General features: G+C 37.4%; 1 protein-coding gene across 2 annotated transcripts in view; it reads right to left on the bottom strand.

Annotated features, from left to right (window-relative positions):
- Nucleotides 1-27603, bottom strand: part of Prrx1 (paired related homeobox 1) — a 70791-nt gene that overhangs the window by 10734 nt on the left and 32454 nt on the right. For both annotated transcript variants that reach the window (XM_004641862.3, XM_004641861.2), the window contains exon 2: nucleotides 3994-4169. In XM_004641862.3, the coding sequence (XP_004641919.1) occupies nucleotides 3994-4169 (176 nt within the window). The remainder of the gene's footprint in view (nucleotides 1-3993; nucleotides 4170-27603) is intronic.

Genomic DNA, 27603 nt, shown 5'->3' with positions numbered 1-27603 from the left:
GAAGAAGAAGAAAGAAGAAGAAAATTATTTCATTGGGAGATGCTAAAAACACCATGTGGGGACTATGGGAGGAACAAAAGAAACAGTGCTCTCTGAAACCAACTAGCCCTGTGATACACAATCCTGCAGGAATTCAGGACACTAAGAGTGCTAACAATGGACAAATTCTCAGAGGGTTTTCTCTTGAGAGATGAGAAAGCTGAGTACTTGTACACTGACTCCAATCAATCATTGGTTACTAATGCTCAGTGCTTTGGACATGCCAACCCCAGGCAACAAAGTCTCTTGAAGTTCTAGAAAGAAACTGTTGGTAGAGAAATACAGATGATAAAGGTCAGAAGTTGACTGGACTACATTTATTTGTTGGGCTCATGGGAGATGAGTAGTACAAAGAGCACCTACTATAGATAATAATAAGCTTACCATTCATTAGGGGCTACAAGGGTGAGGCATTTATGTAGGCATATGACATACATTATTAATAGTCATCATGACAACATTTATCAGGTTCTATTATTTCTATTTGAGAAGTGAGGAAACAGGTTCAATGAGAGTAAGCTGTTTAAGTCCACACAAATAAATGGCTGTATTTTAAACTCAAGGATATCCAACCTCTAACTCCACAGTTCTTCTAGACTATAGTCACATTTTATCCACCTGTTTACTCATTCAGAAAGTAGAAAGTGTCCAATGTGTCTAAGTGTTAGAAAGAGAAATGACAAAGACTAATTGTCTGCTTTTAAGCAGCTCACAGTTTATTAAAGGAATATACGTACATTCAAAAATACGTGAAACAACTAGGTTAGGAGTAGTTAGAGAAAAGGAACAAAAAAGTACAAGAAGGAAGATCAGAGAAAGAAATTCCACTGTGTGATGTGGCATCATTGCGCCACCACAATTAAACAGCACTAAGGGCCTGAGTGACTGTGGAGGTCTCTGATGTGGCTTCCTAGACTCAAGCTCTTTTTCTCACATTACAATTAGAGTTATCGGGCTGGGGTGATGGTTCAGTGGAATAAGCGTTTCCCTGGCAAGTGCAAGGGCCTGAGTTCAATCCCCAGTTCCATCAAAAAAAAAAATTAGTTATCATTTCAAATATAAATATAATTGCATCAGTGCCCTTCTTGATATCATCTACTGACTTTCCATCATGGAATAAAATGAAAATGTCTTACAGTAGAACAAAAGCAATTCAGGAGTAAACCGTGTCCTTCAAAGAGTTATATCACTAGCCTGCCACCCTGGACTCAAGTCTGCCTAAAGCCTGCCAAAATGGATTCAGTGACTTTCCACCTACATATAATTATACTAGGTGAACTTCAGTCTATATTATGCCTCATCTTGTATTTTCAAATTTATCTTTAACATCACTACCTTTGTAGAGTGTTGGACTGGAAGGGACATGACTTTAAGGTCTAACTGAATTGGGTAAAAACACAGGCTATCCTACGTTAAAGGTTTACCCTGGAATATATTCTTAATGTTTATTGTTTCCTTGGTATGAGAAACTGAAAGAGGAAATAAGAGTCTAAAATGTACAATAGATGTTGAGAAATGGGAAGAAGTGGTTCAAAAGGAAAAAATGAGTTAAGGGGAAAGGAGAAGGGAAGAAGGGAAAAGAGAGAAAAGTGCAAATCACCTATATGATTAGTGTCTTTTAGTTCATTGAAAAGGCCAGTTTGGAGGTGGGTAGATAGCTCAGTGACACAGCACCCGCCTTGTAAGCACAAGGTCCTGAGTTCAATTCCCAGTAACAAAACAAAACAAAACAAAACAGAAGAAGAAAACAAAAGAAAAGAAAAAAAAGAAAGAAAGAAAAAAGAGGAAGCTTTGTTCTAATTTCAACTGGAGAAATTTTTATGCCCATATCTTGTACTTTGAGCAACTACTTCAAAGATAACAACATGCTATATACTATAGTTGTTCTACTATTTTGTTATGAAACTGTTTTATCTTTTTTCCATAAAGTCAAAAAGATGAAAATAACATTGGAGATAGAAAACTATCATTATTAAATGAATTCAATGCCAATTCACAATTGGATTAAAAATAGGGGGAATTTTAGAAGCTCATTTAGAAGAAAGCAATACAGTATGTTACCACAAATGATGAAACACTTTCAGGACTAAGGATATAAGTGTATGATTAAAGCATATGTGTACAATTTTGTTTAAAAGTCAAAGACCAAAAATTAATCACACAATGAAATGTTTCTAAATTCACAGTAAAAATAAAATTATTAGTATTAAAAGAAAAATATACATATATATTTAATATATAATAAAGTATTTTATATACATATGTTATAAAATAAAGACCTTTGCTATGATAGGGGTAAGATATTCCACCTATGCAAAAAGTACTCTTTCACATTTTTAATTCTCACAATTTCACTACCTAAGTTTTCTTCTTTAGCTTTGAGACTGCCTTAGCAAAAAATGCTACTTCACAGTACTGCTGCTTACTGGTGGTCTCAAGTTATGCATGACTGCACTGCAGCTGAGGTGGGGATAAGAGGTATGAGGGTTTCAGGAGACTAAAATGGATGTAGCAGCTTCAGAACAGGGTGTGAAAAGCAGCTGTCTGCCCTAGTGATGGAGTGGAAAGGAAAGGATTGAGCTCTGTACCTGTGGAACTCTTGCCTGAGCTCCAGTTGCTGCCACTCTGACTTACATTTCTCCCTCACTCACCAAAGGGTCCAGATAACTTTTCTCCTGTTACTGGCACTCTTCTTTCAAGAGCTTGAGAAACATTTTTAGGTTTCACCATGTTCTTCCATGGAGAAATATCTATCACGCTTCTTCAGGCAGAAGGCTCCTCCAGGACTTCCATTAAATGCAAGAAGTGCCCCTCATGGTAAGCTACACCCTGTGACTCCCAAGGCCTGCCCTAGTCAAGTCTTTTGGGATGGTTTGATTCCCAGCAAGTCTACAACATTATCATTTGCAAAAACAATCCCTCAAATACCAACTGAGAGATATACAAACGTTGCTTTTCTTAGGAAGACAAGACAGATTTAACCACCCTCCTTATCAAAATAGCAGTTGAGCACTAGCGATATGGAAGACAAGCTCTTTCTGCAGAGGCAACAGCACTACTTGACAAAGCATTTGGTCAGAGGCTTGTATATTCAAAGTCCATTGTGTTGGGTCTGCACATCTGCATTCAAATCCTGCATTTCCACCACTCCCTGGGGATATCAATTTGTGTTAAATACTTTAACCTTTCTGTGCTTCATTTTCCTAATTTTCATCAAAATGAAACATTGAGTTGACATGAGTAAAATGTTTTAGGTATGTGAAGAACATGACTTGGCACATACAGCCTCAGACAGTGTCAGCTACTGTGTTGTTATCACTACCATCCTTATTCCTAATCACAGATGGTATTGTCTTCTAAATGTCTACTTTGCTGTGGATGTGTCATGACATGGATGTTAGAGAGGACTTTTGTTCTCCCTTCACCTTATTTTACATACTATTACCCTTTTTCACTTCAGATATCCTGAAGATACACAAAGTCAACTGCTTGAATGTGCTCCTGAGTTTCTCAGTATTCATTCCTGACTTCCACCAGTGTTAACAACCATGTACGCCTACCGGAAGTCTCTGGAAATTCTGAACATCTCCAAGGGCTATATGAGAAGACTGAAGCAGGAAAGTGTTCATCTCTTTTGTCACCACAAAGCTCACATTGAAGCCTAGGTTAAATGCTAAGAGGAAGGAAACAAAACATAAATCTGGAAGAGAAAAGTTGATAGGGAGGAGGTAGAGCAAGGAGCATTCTATCCTCTCTAAAGAGGTTCGATTTCATCTTTAAAATATTTCTCAGCCTAAAATGTTCAATTAGAAATGAGTCTGTCTTTGTCCTTACTATTAGTAACCTGCACTAATACCACCTTCAGCCTGAGATCTACAACTGGGATTTTTAAAATATTCAGAGATGGGCTTCCATGAAGGAAATGCTTGGGAGCTGCTTCTCAGCACGAGTTACCTGCACTCTGGCCTCAGTGAGGTTCACCCGGCGGGCAAGGTCTTCTCTCACAAATGCATCAGGGTAGTGTGTCCGCTCAAAGACACGCTCCAAAGCCTGTAGCTGACTGCTGTTGAATGTTGTCCTGTTTCTTCGTTGCTTTCTCTTCTTTTTCTCCTCTGAGTTCAGCTGATCATCTGGGGTAGAAGAAATAAATAAGGAGCCAACTCACTTTAGAGGCACAACTGAACACTTTTTTTTTTTTGCAATAATCTGTAGTTGCTCACATCTATCTAAAGATGCACATATCTTTATCAAAGTACCACAGTCAAGGGTCACTTCTCTTGAGCACATACTGGGATCGATACTCATGAGTTCATATGCCCAGGAATTCTAATGATTGTTGCTTCTAAAAACAAGGCCAGACTGGAACCAACTGTCAGATATACATTACTTACATACTCCTTGAGGCCTGTACTGTCAAAAGAGCTAAAGGATAATATAGTTCTGTACATGTCCTCAGCATTTCAATTCTGGTAGCTATGTAGGATGGTGAGTAGACTGTTTTGTACCTTATATGTCTCAGACAATGTTATGTTCACTTGTATAGTTTCATAACAAAGCAGACCAACTATTTCCTGATCCCTTCTCCTCAATATATACCCATGAGCACAGTGCACAGTTACAAAGAAGAAACCAGTCAATCAAATCACAGGGTTTTCTGTTTTACTAGGTATTTTCCTTAAAGCAGTGAGTGATTCCTAACAGTGCTTACTCTAGGTTCACTGCTGTAGATAAAGTAGGCTTCAGGGGCTCTTGTTTAGTTCAGGGCTTGTGCTACAGCACCATCAACTCAAGCTAACATTGATTTGAAACTCCCCCTATAAGAACCCAAGAACAACAAACAAAATGCTGAGATCTCTAAAACAGTTTCACTCAAACTTCAGTTTTAAGGTCCTGACAACTTAGGGACCTTTAGAGAATCACAATCCTAAGTTTTTAACCTGTCAGAATCCCTCTCTTTTGCTCTGAGTTCTCTTGAAGACATTTTGGCAAGTTAATCATTCAGCCGGCCCATGGCAGCCAGGCTGTCACAGAGTAACCTGCCCCTGTCCTGCCCCAGACAAGAGTGATGGATTGTGAGGCTGAGTGGAATACCAGCTGTGCTAACACTGTCACCAAATCATCACGGAAGGCTAGAGCTGCCCCAGAGCCTATGTAGCTTGCAGAGATTTACAGCAATAAGCTGTATAGGCACACGGCAGAGGGCTGATCTGATGAACTGAGCTTACATTTCCAATAGTTTCTCCCCAAAGAGGTTTAGACCAAACAAAATTGTAAGTTATTGAAGTGAGGATGTGGGGAGGAGAACCTGGGCTTTTGCTATGTATTCAAAAGAAAGTAGCTCTTGGGTTTTTATTTCTAATACAGACTGCAGAGAATCTTCTAATCTTTAGATTGGAGTCTTTCTAATCTGTGATTGTAAATGAACACAAAACACACTCAACAAAGGTAGCACAAAGTAGGATATCCTAAGAATAACACCTACCTTAACTGTAATATTAAAAATAAGAACTTGTCCTAGGTTTATGTGTGAATTCAAATATATCCAGAAACATGTTGGCCAGATCTCTGGGTGCTTGCTGGCTAAGATCAGAGTCTTTCTGTTCAAGGCCCCTTCCTCCTCAGCCCTGCCATGCCAAGAACACCCAGGGAGCTCAGGACAGAAACAGCACATTTGCTCCTGGTAATTAAGCCACCAAGATACAATAAGTGCCCACTGAGTTTGTTTTCACAGGAAACACAAACCTTCTCCTGTCTCTAGAAGACTTTCTGTAGAACAATGTATTTCGCCAGCCAAGAAGCTGCTGTCAATGACTCGCTCTCCTCTGTGGCTGTGCTCAATGGATCGCCTCTCTGATTTTTCGCACCTTTTGTTTCTCTTCTAGGACCCCTGCTTTGATGGCACTTCTATCCATCCTCAGTAAAAATGTCACATCATCCACATCTTGAGAGCGAAGCCAATTTAATGATTTCTGAAATCTCTCCAGACCCAAAATATTCCAAACCACATCACTATTCAGTTATTAGCAAAATCAATCTCAATAATATCTACACCAGACCATTTTGTAGTGAATATATATATATATATATATCTGTATATACAAAAGTTAGCATAGATATACAGCTACTTTTTCTTAGTTCAATGAGAAGAAAGATTTGTACTAATAGTGTTTAGACAAGACATCACGTCTGCCGAAATTATAAGAAATAAAGCCATGCTGTTAAGTTGAGCTGTGGGGGACTCAGGTCAATAATTTCTGACATTGCCAGTTAAACAGAAGACCCAATGCTATTATGGGCTACTGGACTCTTTTAGAATATTTTGCTGAGTTTACACACCTATAATATTCAATAACGGAACTTAGGAAAAATGGGGTATGCCTATGAATGTCCATTTTGTATCTGTGTATTCAAAGTGGTTAGGATAGATATATAGTTACATTCTGTTAATGAATAGAATGATTTGTTCTAATGGTGTTTGTAAGTAGGATCACAAGTCCGCATCTTGTACAGCAATTAACCACTAAGAAGAATATATGCAGTGTATTATTTGTTGAAAAATAAAAAAATACAAAAAAAAAACAAAAAAAATTAAAAAAAGACATCACATCTGCATCTTGTACTCTGAATACTTACTATTAAGATAATAATATACAATGTATTAATTATTGTAACTATCCTACTAACCTTGTTTGAAACTGTCTCAGTTGCTATTTCTTTCCCATTAAAATTAATAAAAATAATATCTACACCAGAATTTAAACACCCAGGGTTAAGTACTACCTTTTAGTAGTTGCCTTACATTTATATTTTCCTCCCTATTTAAATGCTTGGAAGCATTTATCTTCTTTCAGTTTTCTTTTCTGAATCTCTTTTATCAATACTTCTTCATGGCTTGCACTTTAGAGTTCCCAGGCTTTCCAGGATTTGAAGACAGCGCCATAGCCAGAATTTCTTATTCCCATTAAACAGAAAATTTTTAAAATAATTTTTAACTTCCATATTTTCATCAAACTAAAACTATTTACAACCCCAGGTTATTACTTTTGATCAGATAAAGGAAATCCTTTATTAAGCCAATCTTATGATTTGTTCACTTCTCTCAAAGAAAATTCTTTCTCAGATACAACCATAAATTCTAAATACTTTATGCCATTTTATAAGCCTATTTCTTCTTGGCAGGCAAACTATGATCAAGACCAAGAATATTTCATATCCTGTTCTTAGTACTACAACCTGCTACACAATCACTTAGTAGTTTTTTTTTTAATCGTTCACTGTTCATTGTAATTCCTCTGACAGTCCACCACAAGCCACCAACTCCCCTGATGTGGGAATAGGGGAAATAAAGAATTATAGTTTATGACAGGGAATAAATAGCAGTGATGATCTGAAACGGTTCCAGAAAAAGTTTCCCAGTGAATGTTCTTGTTGTTTTTAACAAATGAAAACATCAGTCCAGATCATGTGGAAGGTGAGAAGACACTCAAATAACAGGAGGTCTCCAGAGACTGGATCTGGCAAGTGTCCTTCAAAGTACAAGTGTAATAGAAAGAGACAATGAGTGGGCAACAGAGACAGCTTGAGCGACAGCCCTCTGCTTGTCTGCCTTTGCTCACAAATCACACACTACGAGTTCCCTGTTTTCCCTTGAACACCAAAGAACAGGACCCAGCTCAGTATCTTCAGCAGTATAAACACTGTGAAAGTTCGCTAATGCAGGGCATCTGAAAGACCTACAGTAAACATATTTATCAGATTCTGGGCCCTGGTTGAACACAAGAGAAAGAAAACAGTGTACTTTTATCATTGCAGGAAGGCCATTATTCTTATTAAAAGAGCTACAGTAACACTTGATTTTGAAACATGCTGTCCAAGGACACTATGTCTAATCAGATAATAGGCTGCATGTTATCCTTTGTTATTCTGAACTGGTTAGGACTCATCAATCTGAAGAACAATTATGTATTATGAATGCATTTGTATTAAAACCATAGTACTTCATCTAAGGTACATATTTTATAATTATATTAGCTTAAATAAATGGCAAATCTGCAGTTGTTGCCACTTTTTTAGTAAAAGCACACAAATGACCTTATGACCAGGTATAGTCTCATTTTTAATCATGAGTCATAAAATGTTAGCATTAAACAGGACCCAGTACATTGTTATCTAATCCAACCCTTTACTTTTATAAATGAGGTAAATGAGACCTAGAAGGATAATGTGATTTGCTTGACAGTGAAAGCATGGAAATTCTAGCCAGAGTTAAAGGTAGACCATCTAATTCTACTTTATTCTTAAGAGCAAATGACAATGTCTATGCCATCTATGAAACAAACAATAATGAATGAGAAAAATAAGTAGGATCCACAACCCAAGGAAAATATTTATGGGAAAGTCATATTTTTCCATACTAGGTACTATAAAGGGGACCTAAGAAAGAAGGCTGATGTATATCACGTCATTCCCACTAGAATAACCAATAAAAATACATCAGTCTTCATCTCTTTTGATCCAAATGTTCCTGCATTTTCTTTTCAATAGCCCCCATAAATATGTGTGGAGTTACTTCAGTACAGTAGTATACCCCGTCTTTCACCTTCTCCCCACTACTCTGATGCTACTCTTCCACTTTAAGATATAGTTCAAAATTGTTTCCCAAGACACAGCTCAAACTGTGCCTCCTCTATCAATCTTTGCTGATAACTCCAGTCCACATCGATCTTTCCCTGCTCCAATATGTGTGTCTGGTTATCTTATCAAATACTTTTTAAAATTGTGGTTCAATTCTTTCTATGTAAATTTCTTGTCAGCTTAATGTATTCAGATATTCTAATAGGAAAAGAACAGTTTCTTGAAAAATTAAGTTACAATAAAAGTTGGAAGAGTTAGAGGTAGAAAGCCCAGTTTTGTAGTATAGCAGAAATCCCACAATATCACAGCTTTAGTGCTTCGCTAAAGTCATGAAGAGCTGAGTAATTTCTGAACTCCAATTATTTTTAATAATGAAAAATAAGTAATTATGTAATTTTAAATAAGTAATTTTTTCTTGGCTAACTTAAGCTTCAGAGAAGAAAACATTTTCAGTGTTTCTTTCTCAGATAGGTTGGTTCTCATATTTAAAGAGAGGCAGAGCTTTGCAGTTTGCTGCTCTGTAAATGTGGGAATTGATCCTTTGTATCACTTCTATGTAAAACAGCTTCAGCATGAAGAAATAATCTGAAGAAACAGGAACACATATAATAAAAAATGTCAACGAGAATGCTATTTCCAGAAGGTCAAAGTGGTAGCATATACACGAAGCATTCCTCAAGGAGAGGCCAGAAGCCCAAGGTGAGATGCCCCCGTGCATTCAAATGTGACTCAAAGACCACAGCAGTCCTGCCCTGGGCTCTAGGGTAGGCTTGCTCTGTACTTCTCGTGTAGGTGTTGAAGTTGCACTGGAAGGAGGGTGGACAAGAAAGCACAAAGTGACACCTTCCATCCTGGGCACCAGGTCACGGAATGACCCTTAGTCACTAAAGCCTGCCATTCCCCTTGCAGACTTCATTTGACTCCAGAAATCCCTGGCCCTCTTCTGCCCTGTGTTCTGTGGGAGGAACCTTGGAGATCCCAAATCAATAATCAGCTATATGTTGTTTAAAGGTATAGGAAAAATATAGTTTAGGAATAAAATCAGAATAAAAATGTGTTTCCTATGCCTGAGTCACAACAATTTGGGAATAAATCTGATGCAAGAAGATAAAATGCCAGATTCAGTAGCTGAACCCAACCACCACATCAGAGCTTGTCATCTGCCTTTTGGTTGAAAACATGGCAGGCAAGCAGATCTTAAGTGCAGCCCACTGATCGCTTTACGGGTATTGAAGAATGTTTTCAAAGGAACTTATATTGCACAACAGCCACTTATTTTAATGGGATTTGTGTGGCTCAGGCCCTGTAACCTTTGAAAAATGGAAAGGAAGTATAATTGCAAAAGCCACTAAGAACTGTTTAGCTTTTATTGCAAGGCCTATGAAAAGCAGCACGATACAGCTACGGCATTCATTTATCTCTCTTTGGTTACACTTAGCTTTAACTGAAATGAAAACTGCATCCTTTTAATATATGCCATAATAAATGGCACACAGGGTCTTACTGGGAAGCCTGTTGCTGTGTAAATGGAGCTCAGCACATTACAATGACCAAAGCCAATTTCAGCAGCACACACATGCCTTCTCAACAGCATAGTCTTTAAACGGTCCTCTTTCTCTGGGTGACAATTCTTTCTGCCAAGACATACACCCATCTGCACAGCTGTTGTTCACTGTATGCTGCACCATCACACCAGAACTGTACTGCTTTGCATGGTACAATTATATGTGTGCATTTTTTTCCTTTACTCTCAACTTGACACAGCTTTGGCTTATTTTTTAGTCAGGTATCCAACTAATTCTTGGAAAACTGCATCAAAACACCCTAAATGTTATCTGAGTGATGACAAATGTATTCACTGACAAAATAAAATGCCTTCAAAAGGTATTAACTAAAACATTTTGAATGACTGTGGCCAACAAGATGGACCAGTGGTTCTCTGAAGTTACTATGGCTCTATACAGACACTGCTCAAAGTTTGAAAATCAAAAACACTGAAGAATTAGATTACTTTGGACTTCTTCACTTCATACATTTCTTTTCACTACCCTAGGGGAAATCCATTTCGATGGAGCTGAAGATGTTAACACAAATCTTATCCCTTTATATGCTTTAACTACCTAAAGACTTTTCCTCAAAGGATTAATGATAAGAAATCCTGAAAATACCCAACAGACAGCAAAGTCCTCCCATGCATGTTTGCATCAGAGCTTTAGGTGTCTTCTGTGGCTATGCTGATGGGTTCTTCCATGCTGGTATTTCCCCACGATTGTGGTCTGTAAGTGCAGAGCAGATTTGTGTTTGCATTTAATAGAAACTTTTTTCAATGTTGAGTAAATATAAACTAATAACTAAGCATTCAGAAGTCATATGTTACAACTCTTATGGTAGAAGAATGCCTTCTCTTTAATAAGGATAAAATTCAGACTTCACACAGAATTCTCTATGGAAGAATTTATTTATTTTTAAAATCATTGCTGGGGCCGGGGAGATGGCTCAGTGGAATAAGCACTTCCCTGGCAAGCACTAGCGTCTGAGTTCAATCCCCAGTTCTGAAAAAAAAAATCATTGCAGGATACAAAAAAAAAAGAAAATTAGAATCTTTATCATATCTAACTAACTAACACAATGAAATAGAGTAATACAAAGTAAAACATCTTAGAATTAGGGTAATCTGGCCTGGGAGATACCTCAGTGGCATAAACACCTGTCTGGCAAGTGCAGGGTACTGCGTTTGATCCCTGGTACTAGGGGAAAAAATTAGAATAACCTATGTCCCTAGCTTGGATAATATACTTTACTTTGAGCCTCAGTTCTCTCTCTCTCTCTCTCTCTCTCTCTCTCTCTCTCTCTCTCTCTCTCTCTCTCTCTCTCTCTTTCTTTCATTCTTCAGTAATTGAGACTCAACTCAGGACCATTACGCTTAGCTACTTACCCAGTAGTTTTTTTTTTACTCTAAAATTCTTTCTAAATTGCTGTGTTTTCCAAACTGAGCTTGAATTTGAGATCCTCCTGGAATTACAGGCATAGACCATCACACCCACCTAAGCCTCAGTTATTAAAACAATAAAATGATCTTACTTCTAAGGGTCATTTGAGGATTTAATGAACACATAATAGGCTCATAGTCTGGCACAGGGTAGGCACTGGTAAGTGTGGAAATTCCTCTACCACTGTTGCTGTAATTTTCCCTTGGAAGTGAACTAGCCAAGACCATTGCTGCTCTTCCTTTTCTTTAGCTCACTCTCAAGTTATGTTATCAATGAATAACTGGGAAAAAAGCTAGAAGCCATTCCCATATGTTGAGATATCCTAGCCAGGCTTCATGAAAAGGCTTATCGAGAACTAGGGAGCTGGAAAAGTAAATAAAAGCTTTAAAAATCACCCAGAACTGAGGCAAGGTGGTGACTACAAATTGTATAAAGAAATCACGCATAGATGTTGCTCCTAAAAGCTCCATTTGAGATTCTTTTCTGCTATTAGTCAATTTCTGGCTTTCTACCAAGCCAGTTTTTCTTTCTAAATTTAAATTTTGAGAAGAAACATTCAGAAATCAAGTAAAGTCTAGCATTAAAATGTGTAGCAATTGGTACTTTTAACAAATAACCTCACTAGAAGCTCATTTTTGTTTTTAAACACAGGAAAAGGCATTCAGTGTTAAAGACAAGCTATGAAAATTCAATTATTTCACCATCCTCTTTGCTTTGAATGAACTAATTTGGTTGCCACATGTCTAAAAACACAAAAGTTAGATCACATTACTCAATATTTATTTAGTAACTTGTTAAAAATGTCTGAGCATTTGGGAAATTCCAAAAGAAAAAAAGAAAGAAAGAAACCAAAGAAGACAAAGTTTGAGGAAAAGAATGAATTTTGAGTGAGATTTGAAAAGCTTTCTAAACTTGAAATACTCCGGACTGTGTGGTCTCCCTGGAAGCGTGTGGTTTTCGGCGTGCGTAACAAATAAAGTTCTGGATAAGAACTGTACGCTGTACACTCGGACCTTCTGCTGGCGATATTTTGCCTTTGTTGTAAGAATATTGTCACTTTGTGGGAGACAACATCAGTCACACTACCAACAGAGGCCAGCGTCTTCTTGTAAAGCAACTACCAGATGACATTTTTTAAAAAATTGTTCCTTTATTTCAGCTATAATTTTAATGTTATAAAAATTACATACAAACATGTTTTTAAAAAGAAAGGAAGAAAATACTCCCAGAATCAGAGAGAAATAAAGGTGATCTATGTAATTAGTGAGTAAGCTTGGATTTGGGGAAATAAAAGCATAATGGAAGAGGCTGAGCTTTTCTGCTTGGATAAAATAATGATAATTATGAGGCATTTAAACTCTTGAGGCTAGAAGCACGACCTATATTTCTTCACACTTTTTCATTTTAGGTTAAAAAGACAACATGCCTGGAGTAGAAATACCACAAGGAATAAGAACTACCTTTTTTCATTATAGTAAGAGACAGAAGTAAGGGTAATTCTCTAACACCTTAGAAATAAATGACAAGGTCTAGGGAAACCTTGGAACAGGTCTCTAAAGAGACCAAAGGGTTAGAGGAACAGGGAGCTAGCTCAGCGGTCTAAGCACCTGCCTGGAAAGAGCAAGGACCTGGGTTCAATTTCTGGTACCGCATGCTGTTCCCTCCCTGTCTGGCATCTGAAACTGGATGTGCTGGCACACACCTGTAATGCCAGCACTGGGGAGGCTGAAATGGAAAGATTACCCTAATCATGGATACCAAAACAATCTAAAGACAGAATCACCCTAATGTACTCAATGTAAGAAGCTTGTTACTTAAAAATACTACTTAGGTAAAAGAAAATTGAAATTCTCTTTAAAAAGCAATAAAATCCAAAAGTGTAAATAATGGCTTCAAGTGTGAAATTTGGGTCTGGGAGGTGCTATTCTGCAGTATCTCTGGGTTTCCATGCTCTTATCTATAAAATGAGTGCTGTCTCAATGAGCTCAGTGTCCTACAAAAAAAAAAAAAAATTGACATAACTGAGTAGCTTAAGCAACAGAAATTGATTTCTCATAGTTCAGAGTCTGGGAAGTCTTAGGATTTCACTTACGTATTTCCTGGTGAGCGGTCTCTCTTGGCTGGCAAGAAAATACCTTCTTAATGTGTTCTTACATGGCGCGCGCGCACACACACACACACACACACACACACGGTAGAGGTTTGTTCTCTTCACTTGTGGGCACGAATTTCATGATGGCAATCTCACACTCATGACCTCATTTAAACTTAACTACTTTTCAAATGTCTCACTTTCACATAACACCACAGTGAAGGTTATGGCTGTGACACAAGAAATTGGAGAGATGCAAAGATTCACTTCATGACAATTGAATGAAGATACAAATAATATATATAGTCTTAAATGATTCCAACTGTAGAAACCGATTGTAAACACGTTCTTATACTTTACTTCAAAACATTTTTTGTACCAGACACTACAAAAGCATTGTGAAAAGGACTATGGCTTGGGAAACAAGAGGTTCGGATTCTAATTTAGTGGAGTTATTAACTGGAGTATTAGCCCTGTGTCCTAATTGATGTATAAGGTGAACTTTGTTAGTAGGATCTCTTTCAAATCCAGTGCGGTAGAGTCATATTTTTTTCCATTTCCAGAATCTAGCCCAATAGAAAATTTCCAGTATTTGTTTTAGGTGACAACTGGATTATGTTCTTTTGGTGTTAGTTGTTGTTGTTGGTGGTGGTGGTGATGTGGTAGTTTTGTTGTTTTTGTTTTTGTTTTAAGAAAACGTTGGTTGTATTACAAATTGGATAAAGACTGCTATAATTACCATACCTGGCCAAAACTTGGGTGATTAAAATATTCCACCATTTCCAAGGCCCTCTTCAATTGACTGAAATTAATATGAATTTTTATTTTATAAAAAATAATTTAACTGTAATGATAGTCTATAGTCTAGAAACCGATGTAGCTTAAGAATCTTCTCAGAATAAGTTATTCAATCCTAAAGAAGAAAAGCTAACCACATAGTTCTGTTTTCTTCTACCATCCTTGACCTAACATTGGGTTGGATGGCATTAACCTTGCTGCATATGTCTACATTAACTACTTTAGTCTTATTTTAAGATTGATGCCACTATAAGTGTTCAAAATTAACCCTGACCTTCATATCCTCCCACCATAGTCTTATCAACTCATTTTCATGAGTGTCCTTTGAACACCTACTAGGTGCCAGGCAAGGGGGGTGCTCTGAATACATAATTTTTTTGTGTTTTTAAAATAATTTTATTGAGAAGCAAATAGCAATGAGACAGTTTCAAAACTGATTAGTAGGACAGTTCCAATAATTAATACATTGCATATTGTAGTCTTCTTAGTGGCTATTCATAGTACAAGATGCAGACAAGATATTCTGTCCACAAACACTACTAGAACAACTCTTTTCTACTCATTGAATTAAGGGAAAGTAGCTGTATATCTATCCTAACTATTTTGAACATACTGATACAAAATAATCCTTCATTTGTTCCACTTTTTGTTTAGTTTTGCCAGAGAAGGGTATTCTATTGTCATTTAAATATTGTGGGTGCGTAAATTCAGCAAAATATTCCAATATAGTCCAGTAGTCCATAATAGTAGTGGGTTATCCATAGGACTGGCAATGTCAGAAGTTGTTGACTTGAGTCTTTTACAGCTCAGCATATTAATGGTGCTCTGAATACAGGGGAATACTACATGAGGTCTGCTTTCCAAGGACTTAGTAACTGAGTTGGAAAAAGAAGTCACATGCACTTGTAAATTGATAGTGGAGAAAATGTAATCCAGTAGAGTTGATGGCCATCAAAGCTAGTCCTGGGCCAAGGAGGAGGACAAAAATACCAAGTGAGTTGTAGGCCAAAGGGTTATCAACTCTATCACACTTGAAGTTTTTCATCCTTTTATTAGCTACACTACTATCACTTTATTCACCCCCATTTAATGGTCATGATGGCAAAAACACACTTTGCTTGTCTCTCATTTATACTTTTCTTTGACCTTGTTTTATTTTGTCTAATAATATACTAACCTTACCTCTATCCACTGACTTTCTATTAATGGCTTGCTTCTCCTCCAAGTCTCAGTTTATCTGTAGCCTCTTCCAGGAACCTTCTCTGATCAACAGTAAGAAGTGACCTTCTCCTCATTATTCTCCATCCATCATCTGAGCATGCTTTACAACACAACAATCTATAATTGTTTATGTTGAGAGCCTGAATGCCTACACAATAGGCTGTACTTCATGATGGCAGGCACCTTGTCTGACTGGTTAACATGGTATTCTAGCATCTGGCATTGGTGACTGCTATATTTGAAGCCATTTTCTTAGAATAAAACTCAATGAGATGTTTAGTTGTGCTCAGTGGAAATAAGTATTCTGCATACCCTGGTCAGTTCATACTCAGCTATGAAACTTGATGACTCCTTCAGGTATCAGGCTTTGCATGAAGATCTTCGTATACAAATTTTCCAGTGATGGAGCTTTATTATGGCTTCCTTAAGGCACGCAAAGTGCAGGCGTAGCTGTCATTCAGGTTTTTCACATACTTATTTTGTGCAAGACTTCACAACAATAATCATCCAATTATATCAGTAATTATTCCCAATTAGAATGTAAGCCTTGAAAATAGATAAACAATGTGTGCAGACCAGAGCCCTGTACTTTTCAGCATTTGTTACAAGTTTGACTTTGGTAATGGCAACAAACATCGAATTACTGAGCATCTTGCTCCTAGCATAGACAAAGGAAGTCTCAGCAGTACCTGACCTGATACAGTTATTTCTGTAATCAAACACTATGTTTAGCTTTAGGTTTACTTCCTTCTGATCAATGTGCTTTCTGTTCTCTTTCACTGGCAAAGGAACTTGAGCAAAAATCCAGATATTCAATTTGCAGTACACAGGAACTTACTCCCTGTCAACAACACCTATGCCTTAACTATATGGTGATTTCTTCCCCAGGGAAATGTGACCATTTTAACTGGTAGACAAGTTGATGCAGTAAAATCACCCGAGGAAAAAAGTTAAATCTGGGCAAAATACCCAAAAGTCCGTGTGGAGTAATCTTATTCCACTGAATCATGTGCCCTGCTGTAGGGCAGAACTGAAGAAGTTCTCATTAATAGGTGATTCTGTCTGCAGGAGTGGAAACCTGTGAGTCATCTGGTGTCACTGTGACTCATGTTGTGACCACCACTTCCAAATCTCCATCATGTAAGAGCTGGCAAAGGACTTGTACTGCTCAACTCATAACAGGAAGAAGCCAGGACAGAGGAAAGACTTAATAAGAATCTTTATTATAAAGAAAGTGATAACTGGAAAAGGGGAATAACTGAAGATAAGGACAGTGCCCTTTTAGTCACAGCGTGGGTTATGCTTTTCCTTGCATCTGTTTCCAATGTGCTGTCAGTGCCAGTTACAGACATTCTTCTTCCTATTTTTAAGGTTGTTTTTTAAAGATTTCTTCTACTTTTGCATTTTTCCAATTTTTAAATTACTTCATAGAGAGGACCCTGATGGTAACACATTGAAACCAGAATGGGAACAGTCTGTAATGGGCTGGTATTTAATTCCACTACAAAATCATTCCCCCGTCATTGTCAAAAATTTTATTTTCCAACTTTCTTATTTCTTTCTTGCCCTTCTCTGTTTTGATTAAAATGGCCTAGGGTTGAATGCTGTGTTTTACTTACTCTGAATCAGCATCTTTAAAATTAAATAAACTTAAAGATTTTAGAAAGTCAGAGGACGCTTGCAAAAGTGTGATACTGATCAGGCAAGTAGAGGAGAAGGAATTTTAGAAAATCAGTTTTTATAAAGTCTTTGTCATAAATCAATTGAAGAAAGTGTGTGTGTGTGTGTGTGTGTGTGTGTGTGTGTATGTGTGTGTGATAACTGATATGGGCAAAAATAAGAACATGTTAAGCTACATTTAATTTTAATTTTGTCTAAGGAGAGAAAGATACAACATTTAAGAGAAACATCTCTTGTCTTGACATTTATCCCTGTTCTGCAAGCCCATATTCACTTTGGTCTGTTTGGTTATTTCTGTACAGGGGCTTCCTAGCAGTAGAGGTCATGTGTTCTTTGATAATATATTGGAACTTATTCTTTTGTTATAGATCTATTAGTTCAAAGGAAGGTTCCGAGCTGGAATTAGTATGATCTTTCTTCCTGGAGACTTCTAGTTGTAGCCCTAATCTCAGTTGTCTCAAGGTGAAATGGCACTAAGCCTTACTGGCCATTATCCCTAAGTCATCATCAAGTGATATCACTATAGTGAACTTCATGATCAAAGAGAGTCCATATTTGTATTAAAGTTTATTTCTAGTGATAGCTTTATACCTGTTTCAGTCACTTGTGATTTTTGATGTTTTTCCATATTTTCAGTAATCCAATATTGGTGACATTTTTTTTTCAGAGAAATATATGAGAAAGCTAACTTTATATGGGAGGAGAGTCAGTCAAGTAGATTAGAATCCAGACAAATTGAGTTATCACCCTCTCTCTTTCCCAAAAATGTCATGTAACCTTTAGAATATAACTTTATCAATCTGGGTTTTTCTCCCTCTTGCTGTCCAAAAAGGGCAACCATGATTATCTGTTTTGAATAACTTCTCAATTAAATTTTAAATTTCTCTTCAAGTGCTAGACCTATAGGTAAATCTATGGCTTCAAATATATACATATATATGTATATATGAATATATACATATATAACACATATATAATAATATACATTCATATATGTATATGTGAATATATTCATATATATGTATGATGTATTCAACTACTAATTATTACCAGTTTTAGAATCTATGACTTTAATAATGAATGACTAGATACTGTGTAATTACAGGGATCTATCTTCCTGTGGAAGATAGATTTATCTTTAATGTCTTTGACATTTAAATAACACTAGCGACAATCTTTGAAGATACTAGAGCTATTTCAAAATTATGATATTTATTTTCTTTAATTTTCATTATGTTTTAAGAGAAATGAGAACATTTGGTAGGAATTTAAATATTTGTAAATAATAGAATGAAGATAAAATATTTTGTAAAGTTATAGAGTTTTAAAATATTCTATAGCTTAGCGGATTAAAGTGCCAGGGGTCAGGGATTCAATCCTCAGGCCTGCAGTGTGAGCCCTCCCTGCCCTGGGGGTGCACTGAGACAGCAATTGAGACTAGGTGTGGTGTCACATGCCTATAATCCCAGCTCTTGGGATGCTGTAAACAGGCAGATCACTATGAGTCTGATCTAGCAGTGAGTCCCTGAACTCCCTGTAGCCACTTCCCTACAAAACAGGAAAAAAAGATATTCTGAAGATAGGGAGTATTATTGTCCTTGTGTGTATGTATGTGATGTGTATGTGTGTGTGTGTGTGTGTGTGTGTGTGTGTGCGAGTGTGTCTATATGGGTATATGTATGACTCAGCTTAGAGAATCCTTAGTGGAACTGGTAACAACAGTTCTATAAACAGGAGAACTAAAAGCAGATCAAATTATCTGGTAACTCACTTTGACATATTACTTTCTGATAGGAGGTCCTAGACAATGGCTCATATATCACCACTGGATAGACTTAGCTGTAAACAAAAGAAATGTAAATAGATATCATTGATGTTTAAATTTTAAATAAACTAAAGCAGACTATGCATGGTTCTAAGCGAAGTCAATTGCCAAGCCATTCTGGTTGGCATAACCAAATACTACATCGGTGTGATCTTACATTACTGCATAATTTGAACCTGAAAAAGGAGAGAGAGGGAGATAGTAATGGAACGCATTAGAGATAGGTCACTAAGGATATTCCTCTATTCCTCTGAATGAAGTAATATATGTACCTTTGGAACCATTTATAGTATATGTCTCAAAGTCCATTCCAAAGCCACTGTGTAAGTTTTATGGATACTTCCAGAAAAAAGTTTCTTTTCAGGACTGAAAAAATAATGGCACAAAGCATCCAGTAACAACAGAATATATATAAATTACAAACTAATGTGTCTTCCGAAAGGAAATAGTCCAGAAAAATGATTAATTCCCCAGACTGCATGTGAAAGCCTGATACATAAGATCAGAGAGAGTTTGGTATATTTAATCTGTGGGGAGAAATACATTTACTATTATATTTGTTCCAATAAAAACTATCATGGATGTGAGTTACTCCAAAATCATTGCACACAAGGGTTAAGAACAGGAGACAAGAAGATGTATGGCCCTGGTATGCAATGTACGTGCTTCTCAAAGTTCTTTTAAGACTATAACCCAGCTAAGAAGGCAAGTTTGCATACAGTTTTACACAGTGACTATAATGCCACTCGCCAATAAATCAATTATAGTATTGCAGGTATGCCTCACTTCACTTATGGGTATGATAAATATTGAGATTGTGGTTTTTTGTGATTTTAAGCCAAACATTAACTGTGCCTAATGATTTTTGAATCTCAGAAAAATAACTAAAAAATCTACATTCCTCACTTATTCTCAGTACAATTAGAAGGAAGAGAATTCCATTGGAGAGAGTTAATGTTATTGTATTCCCAACTTCTTGGGACTGAGAGATTGCATTTATATAGTGCCTTTCTTCCAAAGATCACAAAACATCTCACATGTTACTTCACTTATTTTCTGAATATCTTTATGGTACAACAAAATAATACTTAGTATAATTTTAACCAAAAACCATTTATAATTTAATATATTTAACCAAAACTAAACAAGTCATATTTACCTAATTTCATAGGCAGGAGAATACAATGTTTAGTAAGACTTCTGAATGAAAAATAGCAAATTCATTACTTCTGCCTCTTAAACTTTTTATTTTCCTTTCTCCAGATATTCTAGGCCATATTGATCATTACCTCAACATTGAGCTAGTGCTAGATGGACATAATTTGGCATGTCATATATTTTCATATTTCTCTTTTTTGTTTTCTATTTTAGTCTCAACCAGCTCTTGTCTATTCAGTTAACTGGATATTATACCAAACAGATCCCAGAGAGCTAGAACTGACTCTTTTACTCCCTCCCATTCTGCAAGCTCATCCTGCCTGAGCAGTTCCTTAACTAACAAATGAAGAAAAAGAAATCCTAATTTTCTTAAAGAATTGCCTTAAGTTTCAAATAAAATGATTTCCTAAAAATACTGCAGAGGTAAGTAAGAATAATTATAAACTCTGTTAAGGCAAAGAGAATCTTTTATACTTTTCTTATAATCCTTGCAAGATCCTAATGTGATGTTGGGTCAATATTATTTCCCATATCCATAGGTAGGAATTTAATACATATTTCTTAATAGTGAACAATTATTGAGTAATTTCTATGTGCTAAGACTTGCTGTTGAGATCTTTACATATTCTTTCTCAAATTTTGCCACCCTAGCAGATCACATTACTCTTAGTCTTACACTGCAAACTGCAAATGAAAAAAATCAAAGTTTCAAGGGCTGGGTAGACCAGCCAAGAGCTCAGAGCTCATACCTGGCATTTGGCCGGCAGAGTGCTGAAATACTTTACTAGACATCCAAAGAACCAATGATTCTGAAAGAACTTAGAGGTCATAAAATGTGAATCAAAAAGCTATTAAAATTGAAGAAAATTTTAAGAAGTGGACAAAAATTTGTGAGCATGTGTTGAACAGAGTTTTAACCCCAGGAAAAGAAATATTTAAATGGACCAACTTCTTGATACAACTGGACTGAGATCACATGACCTTTCATAAGCGGTGTTTTCTTCAGAGAAATGCACTTGCACATGTGGCTGTCTTTGAAAACTGAAGTTCTAGCCTGTAAGATTTTTTTTATTCTTTGCCTGATCCACCAGTTACAAATCCTCTGAGTCGTGGGAGCATAAATCTGATTGTGCACAAGGCCAATGGCAACAAGATAATTGCAGAGATCTAGTACCCCCTAATTACACTCAGCTCCATAAATCATTGAACTGCCACAACCTCAGCTTTCTGGAATTCTCAAGTTGTTTGAAATACTCTGCTGTTGCCATTTAGGAGAGATCCATATTATACTGTCTCTTTCTTAAGCATATAAAAACAAAATTAAAATTTTGAGCATTTACCCACCAGCAAGTACTCATGAGACAGCATTGTAGAAAAAAGACAAATCAAATAGAAATGTGATATCTTTTTATAAGAAAAAGAACAAAATTTTCCATCTAAGGATCTCATTAACCCCACACTTAAGGTCCTAGGGTGGATGACTCTCTGCTTGATCCTTTTGTGTTGGAAATTACATTCCTTAGCAGAAATTCAGATCTGCCCCACACACACATCCATCCTACAGTGCATCCAATTCCACAGGAATCTATTTATTCAACTCTTAAAAGTTCTTTCAGTTAATAGTTTTGAGAAATAAATTTTATAACCTTTGATATTGTAATTCTTGAACAAAACAAGCAAAGCATTTGGCCTGAATAGAGGTGAAGTGATCAGAGACACACAAATTAAATCCATACCTGAAATATATGCATTTAAGCCACGGACTTCAAATTAAGATGCAACAACAGATCCCAATAGTGATTTCTTAATTTGTATTTTCCTTTTGTTTATCTGGAAACTACTGGGGATGCTAATTATGGTTATTGAACAACTGTGAGGGATGCCAAATATGAAAGGTGGATGGTCCCGAACTCCACAAGAGCTCACAATTTAGTGAGGAAAAGTTACATGAACAGTAACTTCAAAAGAGCGAAGTAAGAGAATGGAGGGTGTATACCATGAAGTTGTGGAACAAGGGAGGGATCAATTGTATCTTAACAGAGGAGACAAAATATGAAAAAAGAGTCATATAGAAAGAAGAAATTTTTTTTTCAGGAAAAGTACATGACCGATGGGAAAGGCTATACATAGTGGGCAGAGCAGACTGACAAAAAGTAATATAGGGGATTGACTAAACCCAGGGCCTTACACTGAGCTATACTGCCAAGCTTGCTTGCTTGCTTGCTTGCTTTCTCTCTCTTTCTTTCTTTCTTTTTGAGGTAGAATTGTGCTCTGCTACCCAGGCTGATCTTCCTGCCTTGGCCTCCCAGTGCTGGGAATACAGGCATGTACCTTCATAACCAACTAATAAAATCCTACTCATTATTTTTTTTAATTTTTTTTATTTGTGTGTGTGTGTGTGTGTGTGTGTGTGTGTGTGTGTGTGTGGCCAGCTCAGCCCACCAGGGGGCAGGGCTGGCTAGCGTGTGGTGCTGGGGGATTGAACCGTGGTCCCTGTGCTTTGCTAAGCTTGTTCTAAGAAGGTGTTTTAGACCACTGAGCCATCTCACCAGCCCCCCTACTCATTATTAATAGTGGCTCTCTAACCTCATTTGTTCCTGACAATAGCTGTAAGAAGGCTGTCATTATCCTAAATTTAGGTTTAGAAAAATAAACTTCTCAAGAATGCTGTGGTGGTTAGTGACCTTTCCACAATCTTCCTGTGATGCATCAGTAAGTATTGAGAGCTTTTGGAAAAGAAAAAAAGAAGAAGAAGCTGAAATAGAGAAAGCAAGGCCAGAAGGTGAAGGGCCTTTTACAACATGCTAAGACTTTTCGACTTCATCCTCTAGGGAGGCCAAGTCAGTAATGGGTTTTCAGCAGGGAAGTGAACAACAGGACTCTGTCTTTCAGATAACATCCTGGTGATTGCATGGACCTTGATTTTGGCTGGGAATGAGACTAGTTTTACAGATTTAGAAGGTTGGAACTAATAGTAAAGCTTGTCCTGCTACTTTTAATGGTCAGAATACATAAGCCCCTTTCTTTCCCAAATTTCTGCCATGTCTCTTCCATGTTCTCTACTGTCTAGGTCTGTTTCTAATTCTCCTAATGCTATTTTTCTGAATCCCAGAGTACATGTGAAAAAATTATGGGTCAGGCACAGTGTATATAAACCTGTAATCTCAGAACTCTGGGAGACTGAGGCAGTAGGATCACAAGTTTGAACCCATCCTGAGCAATTTAGCAACTTAATAATATTAAAACTGCCTAGGAATATAATTTAGTGTGAAAGCTTTGTGTTCAAGCCCAGTATTGAAAAGAAGGAAAAAGGAGAAAGAACAAAAGAGGAAGTATGGATTCTAGAAAGAATGACATATGTGCATATAATTCTTTAATAAAATCGAGATTCAGAAAGCCTTGGCAAGAAGTAAAAGCGAGAGAAATAAATCTCAAGATTCATACAACCTCTGTAGAGAAATTACAGTGCCACTGCTCCTCCACAGCCAAGCTTAGCTTGCTGGGCTCCCAGCCTTCCTACTTCACCCAGGACCTGGTGAAGTTCCTGGGCCCTTATACAGTTCCACTTCAAGCCATATGATTAATAATAATAATATAAAGCATAAAATCAAGTATGACAATTTATTTGCTTAAAACTGACCACAGAGTGTTTGAGTGGGTAACTTCACTGACGTTGAAGTACAAGCGTATACATAAGCAGGAGAGCACAGAAAACCCATCCACTGAGAGCACTGAAACCCAGCACACTGGCATTTCCCACTATTTTTGTGTTGCTTTGTTTCATTCCTCCAGGCAGTAATGTCACTGTAGACCCCAGTGAGCCTGCCTTCTTTGAGCTACTGTAACTCTGTGTCTCTCCTTACTCTGCAGCCACTGCTTATTATTCATTTTCCTTCTGTCAGGAGGTGGAGGAGGACCTTTGGGGAATCTTCCTTAATCCCACTGTGACGGTCAGTCCTCCGTGGGCTGACTGGGAAACCAGCCTCCTGACTGTTATTGGGAAGAGCTGTGTGTGAACAAGAGCTCCCGACAAGACAGGGAAAGAAAAGGGACCCAGTGACACCCTCAAAGGAACCAAACTGGAAGGAAGCAAACACTGACTCCTCTCACAGTGTTCTGCAAAAGAATAAAAAGTAAAAAACAAAAATAAAACTTTGTTAGTGTTTGCTGGAGAAAATTTTTTTCAAAGTCTTTTCCACAAGAAAAATCCTTTCTGTACTAAAATTGGCAGCCAGACAGCCTGAGCATTTCTCTCCTGCATAGAAAGTGCTCTGTCAGGCAAGCTGCAATGAACAATAAGCTGAAAAACACACCACAGACTTCCACTGTATTTTATTTGGCAGAGAGGAATTATTTCTCAGTACAAAGTATTTGCAACTGGCACTGGTTAAACAAGAAATTACAACCTTTAAAAGCTCTATTTATCATTAGCTGTGAAAGTGCAGACTTCACTGTCAGTTACCCTGACAAAGGATTACAGACCATCAACGCCCCACACATGATTAGCACACTCTTGACCTTCATGGGAGGGGAGAGAAGATGAGTAGCCAGGGGCTTTTTCTCCATGGTCCCAGCCCTTCCTCTCCACCTTTCCTTCTTCATAACCTTTCTGTTTTTGTCTTTGTCTCTGTCTGTCTCTCTGTTTGTCTCTGTATCTGTCTGTCTCTGTCTGTGTCTGTCTGTCTGTCTGTCTGTCTGTCTGTCTGTCTGTCTGTCTGTCTGTATCTCTCTCTCTGTCTCTCTCCCTCTCCCTCCCTCCCTCCATCTCTCTCTCACACATTCTCTCTCACTGCATCTCTGCAGATCATGGAAGAGGCCAATGGACAAGCAAGCTTGCGGCAACACTCAGTAATCACATCCAGTCAGCAACAACTTTACTCTGAATGTGTTCTGTTGATGAAAATTACAAGATTTAGTTCTCAAAGCTAAAGAAATAATGTGGTTTTATTCCTCTCAGTTGCTTCAAGAGGCTGCATGGTCAGAAAAAAATAGTGGATTTTAATCTGCAAAAGGCCACTACTGTGATTGATTCTAAAATAACCTACCAAGCCTTGAATGGTGCCTATGTATTCTTGGAAGGGTCTTTTATGAATTGCACTGAGGCATTAAACCCATCTTTAAGTGATTGCATTCCTTGGGAACAGAAAAACAAAGAGATGCTTTGTTTTCCAGTCTTTCAATTTAAAGAGAAAAAAATGTTATTTTTCCTCAAGTGGTTATATAATGTTAGGTGATTTCTCTCAAGAAATGTAGATAAAGAACTGGGGATACAGCTCAGTGGCACAAGCACCTTCCTGGCAGGTACAAGGTCTTGAGCTTGATTCTTGGTACCCAAAAATAACAAACAAAATGCAGTTAGATATCTATCCCTATTCAGCTGTAACTTTCTAATAGAGCAGAAGGACGTTATCAGAGTTACTGTCACCTTGTTGCCAGTTAAATTAATTTAGTGGTCCTGAATTTTCCTTCAGGGGAATGAGCTTTACAAATTAATGCTATTCTCTTCAAAATCTTTGTTTTCATAGATGATATTTATCTCAGTATACAAACATTAATATGAAGGCAAGAAGAGAGCACACTGTCTTTAAATCACGTACCTGTGATTTGTCATATGTGTAACAAATGCTAATGGCAATGATCTTGAAGGCGACATAGTAAATGACAAAGGTAATGGTAATGGCCAAGGAAGCAGGTGATATTAAAACCTGTGTTTATAAAGTCTTTTTAATCACATGAAAAAAACACTGTGAGACCAGGACATATGTGTATATTTCCAGTTATGTGTATGATAGATTCTACAGTATATAAAACAATATTGTATTCAGCAAAAGGAACTAGAAGAAAATAAATCAAAATGTTCTAAGTGTGCTCACTTCTTAGTAATGCAATAATGAGAATCTTTTCCTTTTGTTTTTATTAGATTTGATCAAGTAGTATGATGAATTGAAGTATTTTTAAATGTATTACAGTAAAAGGTATATTTCCATGAATCCCCTTCAAAATAGTCTTGCTTGCTTGCTTGCCTTCTTTCTTTCTTTCTTTCTTTCTTTCTTTCTTTCTTTCTTTCTTTCTTTCTTTTTTTGTGGATCCAGGGATTAAACTCAGGCCCTTGTACTTGCCAGGCAAAAGCTTATTCTACTGAGCTATCTCCCTGGTCCCTTCAAAATAGTCTTTCTTTTTTTTTTTTTTTTTTTTTTTTGAGACAGGGTCTCATTGTACAGTCCAGCCTGGCCTTAAATTCACTATGTGCCATATAGCTTCAGACTCGTGGAAATTCCCCTGCCTCAGCCTCCAAACTTCTGGGATCACAGGTGCACGTCACCACCCCTAAGCCTTCCCTCTTTCTTTGAATATATTCATACCATCATTCTTGCCACTCTCTGACAGCTCTGCAAGTCCTTTTTTGTGGGTACCTTTAGTTGGGCTGTTGTGGCTGTTTCAGGGTCCTGCACCAGTTCAAAATGTTTTCCTTTCATGCTTATTTTGACTTGAAGGGTGAGTCAGCAGTTGCATGGAGCCAGATGCAGTGATTAAAGTGAATGAGGGCACACTGCAGTGCTCTACAACCCTGCCTTTTTGTTGGCTGGCACACAACAGAAGCATTCACATATTTTTGGTCACACCATGAAAAGGCACCCAAAAAAGATGACTTCTTGAAACTAATTCAGTGTGATAAGAATAATGGGCAAGTGGGCTAGAATCAAGCAGGATTGTTTCAAGGGGAATTAATGGCAATGTGTCTTGCACTATAATTTTTTAATTTAAATATTCACTGCATATGTCCATCATGCCTGGTATATTCTCTAATTATCAAGTGATAACTATGTGCATGTACCTTATCACAACTTTTCAAGGAAGATCATTGTCCCATTTTGCAATAAAGTCACTGAGGTTCCAAGACATTAAATGTTTCTCTCAGTGGGAGCCAGCTCTGCCTCCTACCCAGGTTAAGGTCCAGTTGGTCACTGTCCAGGCCCCATTTCTCCTGGCTGACTCCTGGCCTGATGAGTCTGGGTGCGGATGAGCACCCCATCTTCACTGGCTCATTCACATTCTGTACCTTTTCCCATGAATGTGCGCTCCAGAAGTTGATCCATTCATATGTGTAGCTTCTAATCATGCCAGATTGAGAAATGTTCTTTCACATTTGATCTGCTGTGTTCACA

The sequence above is a fragment of the Octodon degus genome, unplaced genomic scaffold, assembly GCF_000260255.1.
Source record: "Octodon degus isolate 3935 unplaced genomic scaffold, OctDeg1.0 scaffold00144, whole genome shotgun sequence".
Taxonomy (NCBI): Eukaryota; Metazoa; Chordata; class Mammalia; order Rodentia; family Octodontidae; genus Octodon; species Octodon degus.
Note: the sequence above shows the minus strand (reverse complement) of the source record. Positions and strands in the feature narration are given on the sequence as shown.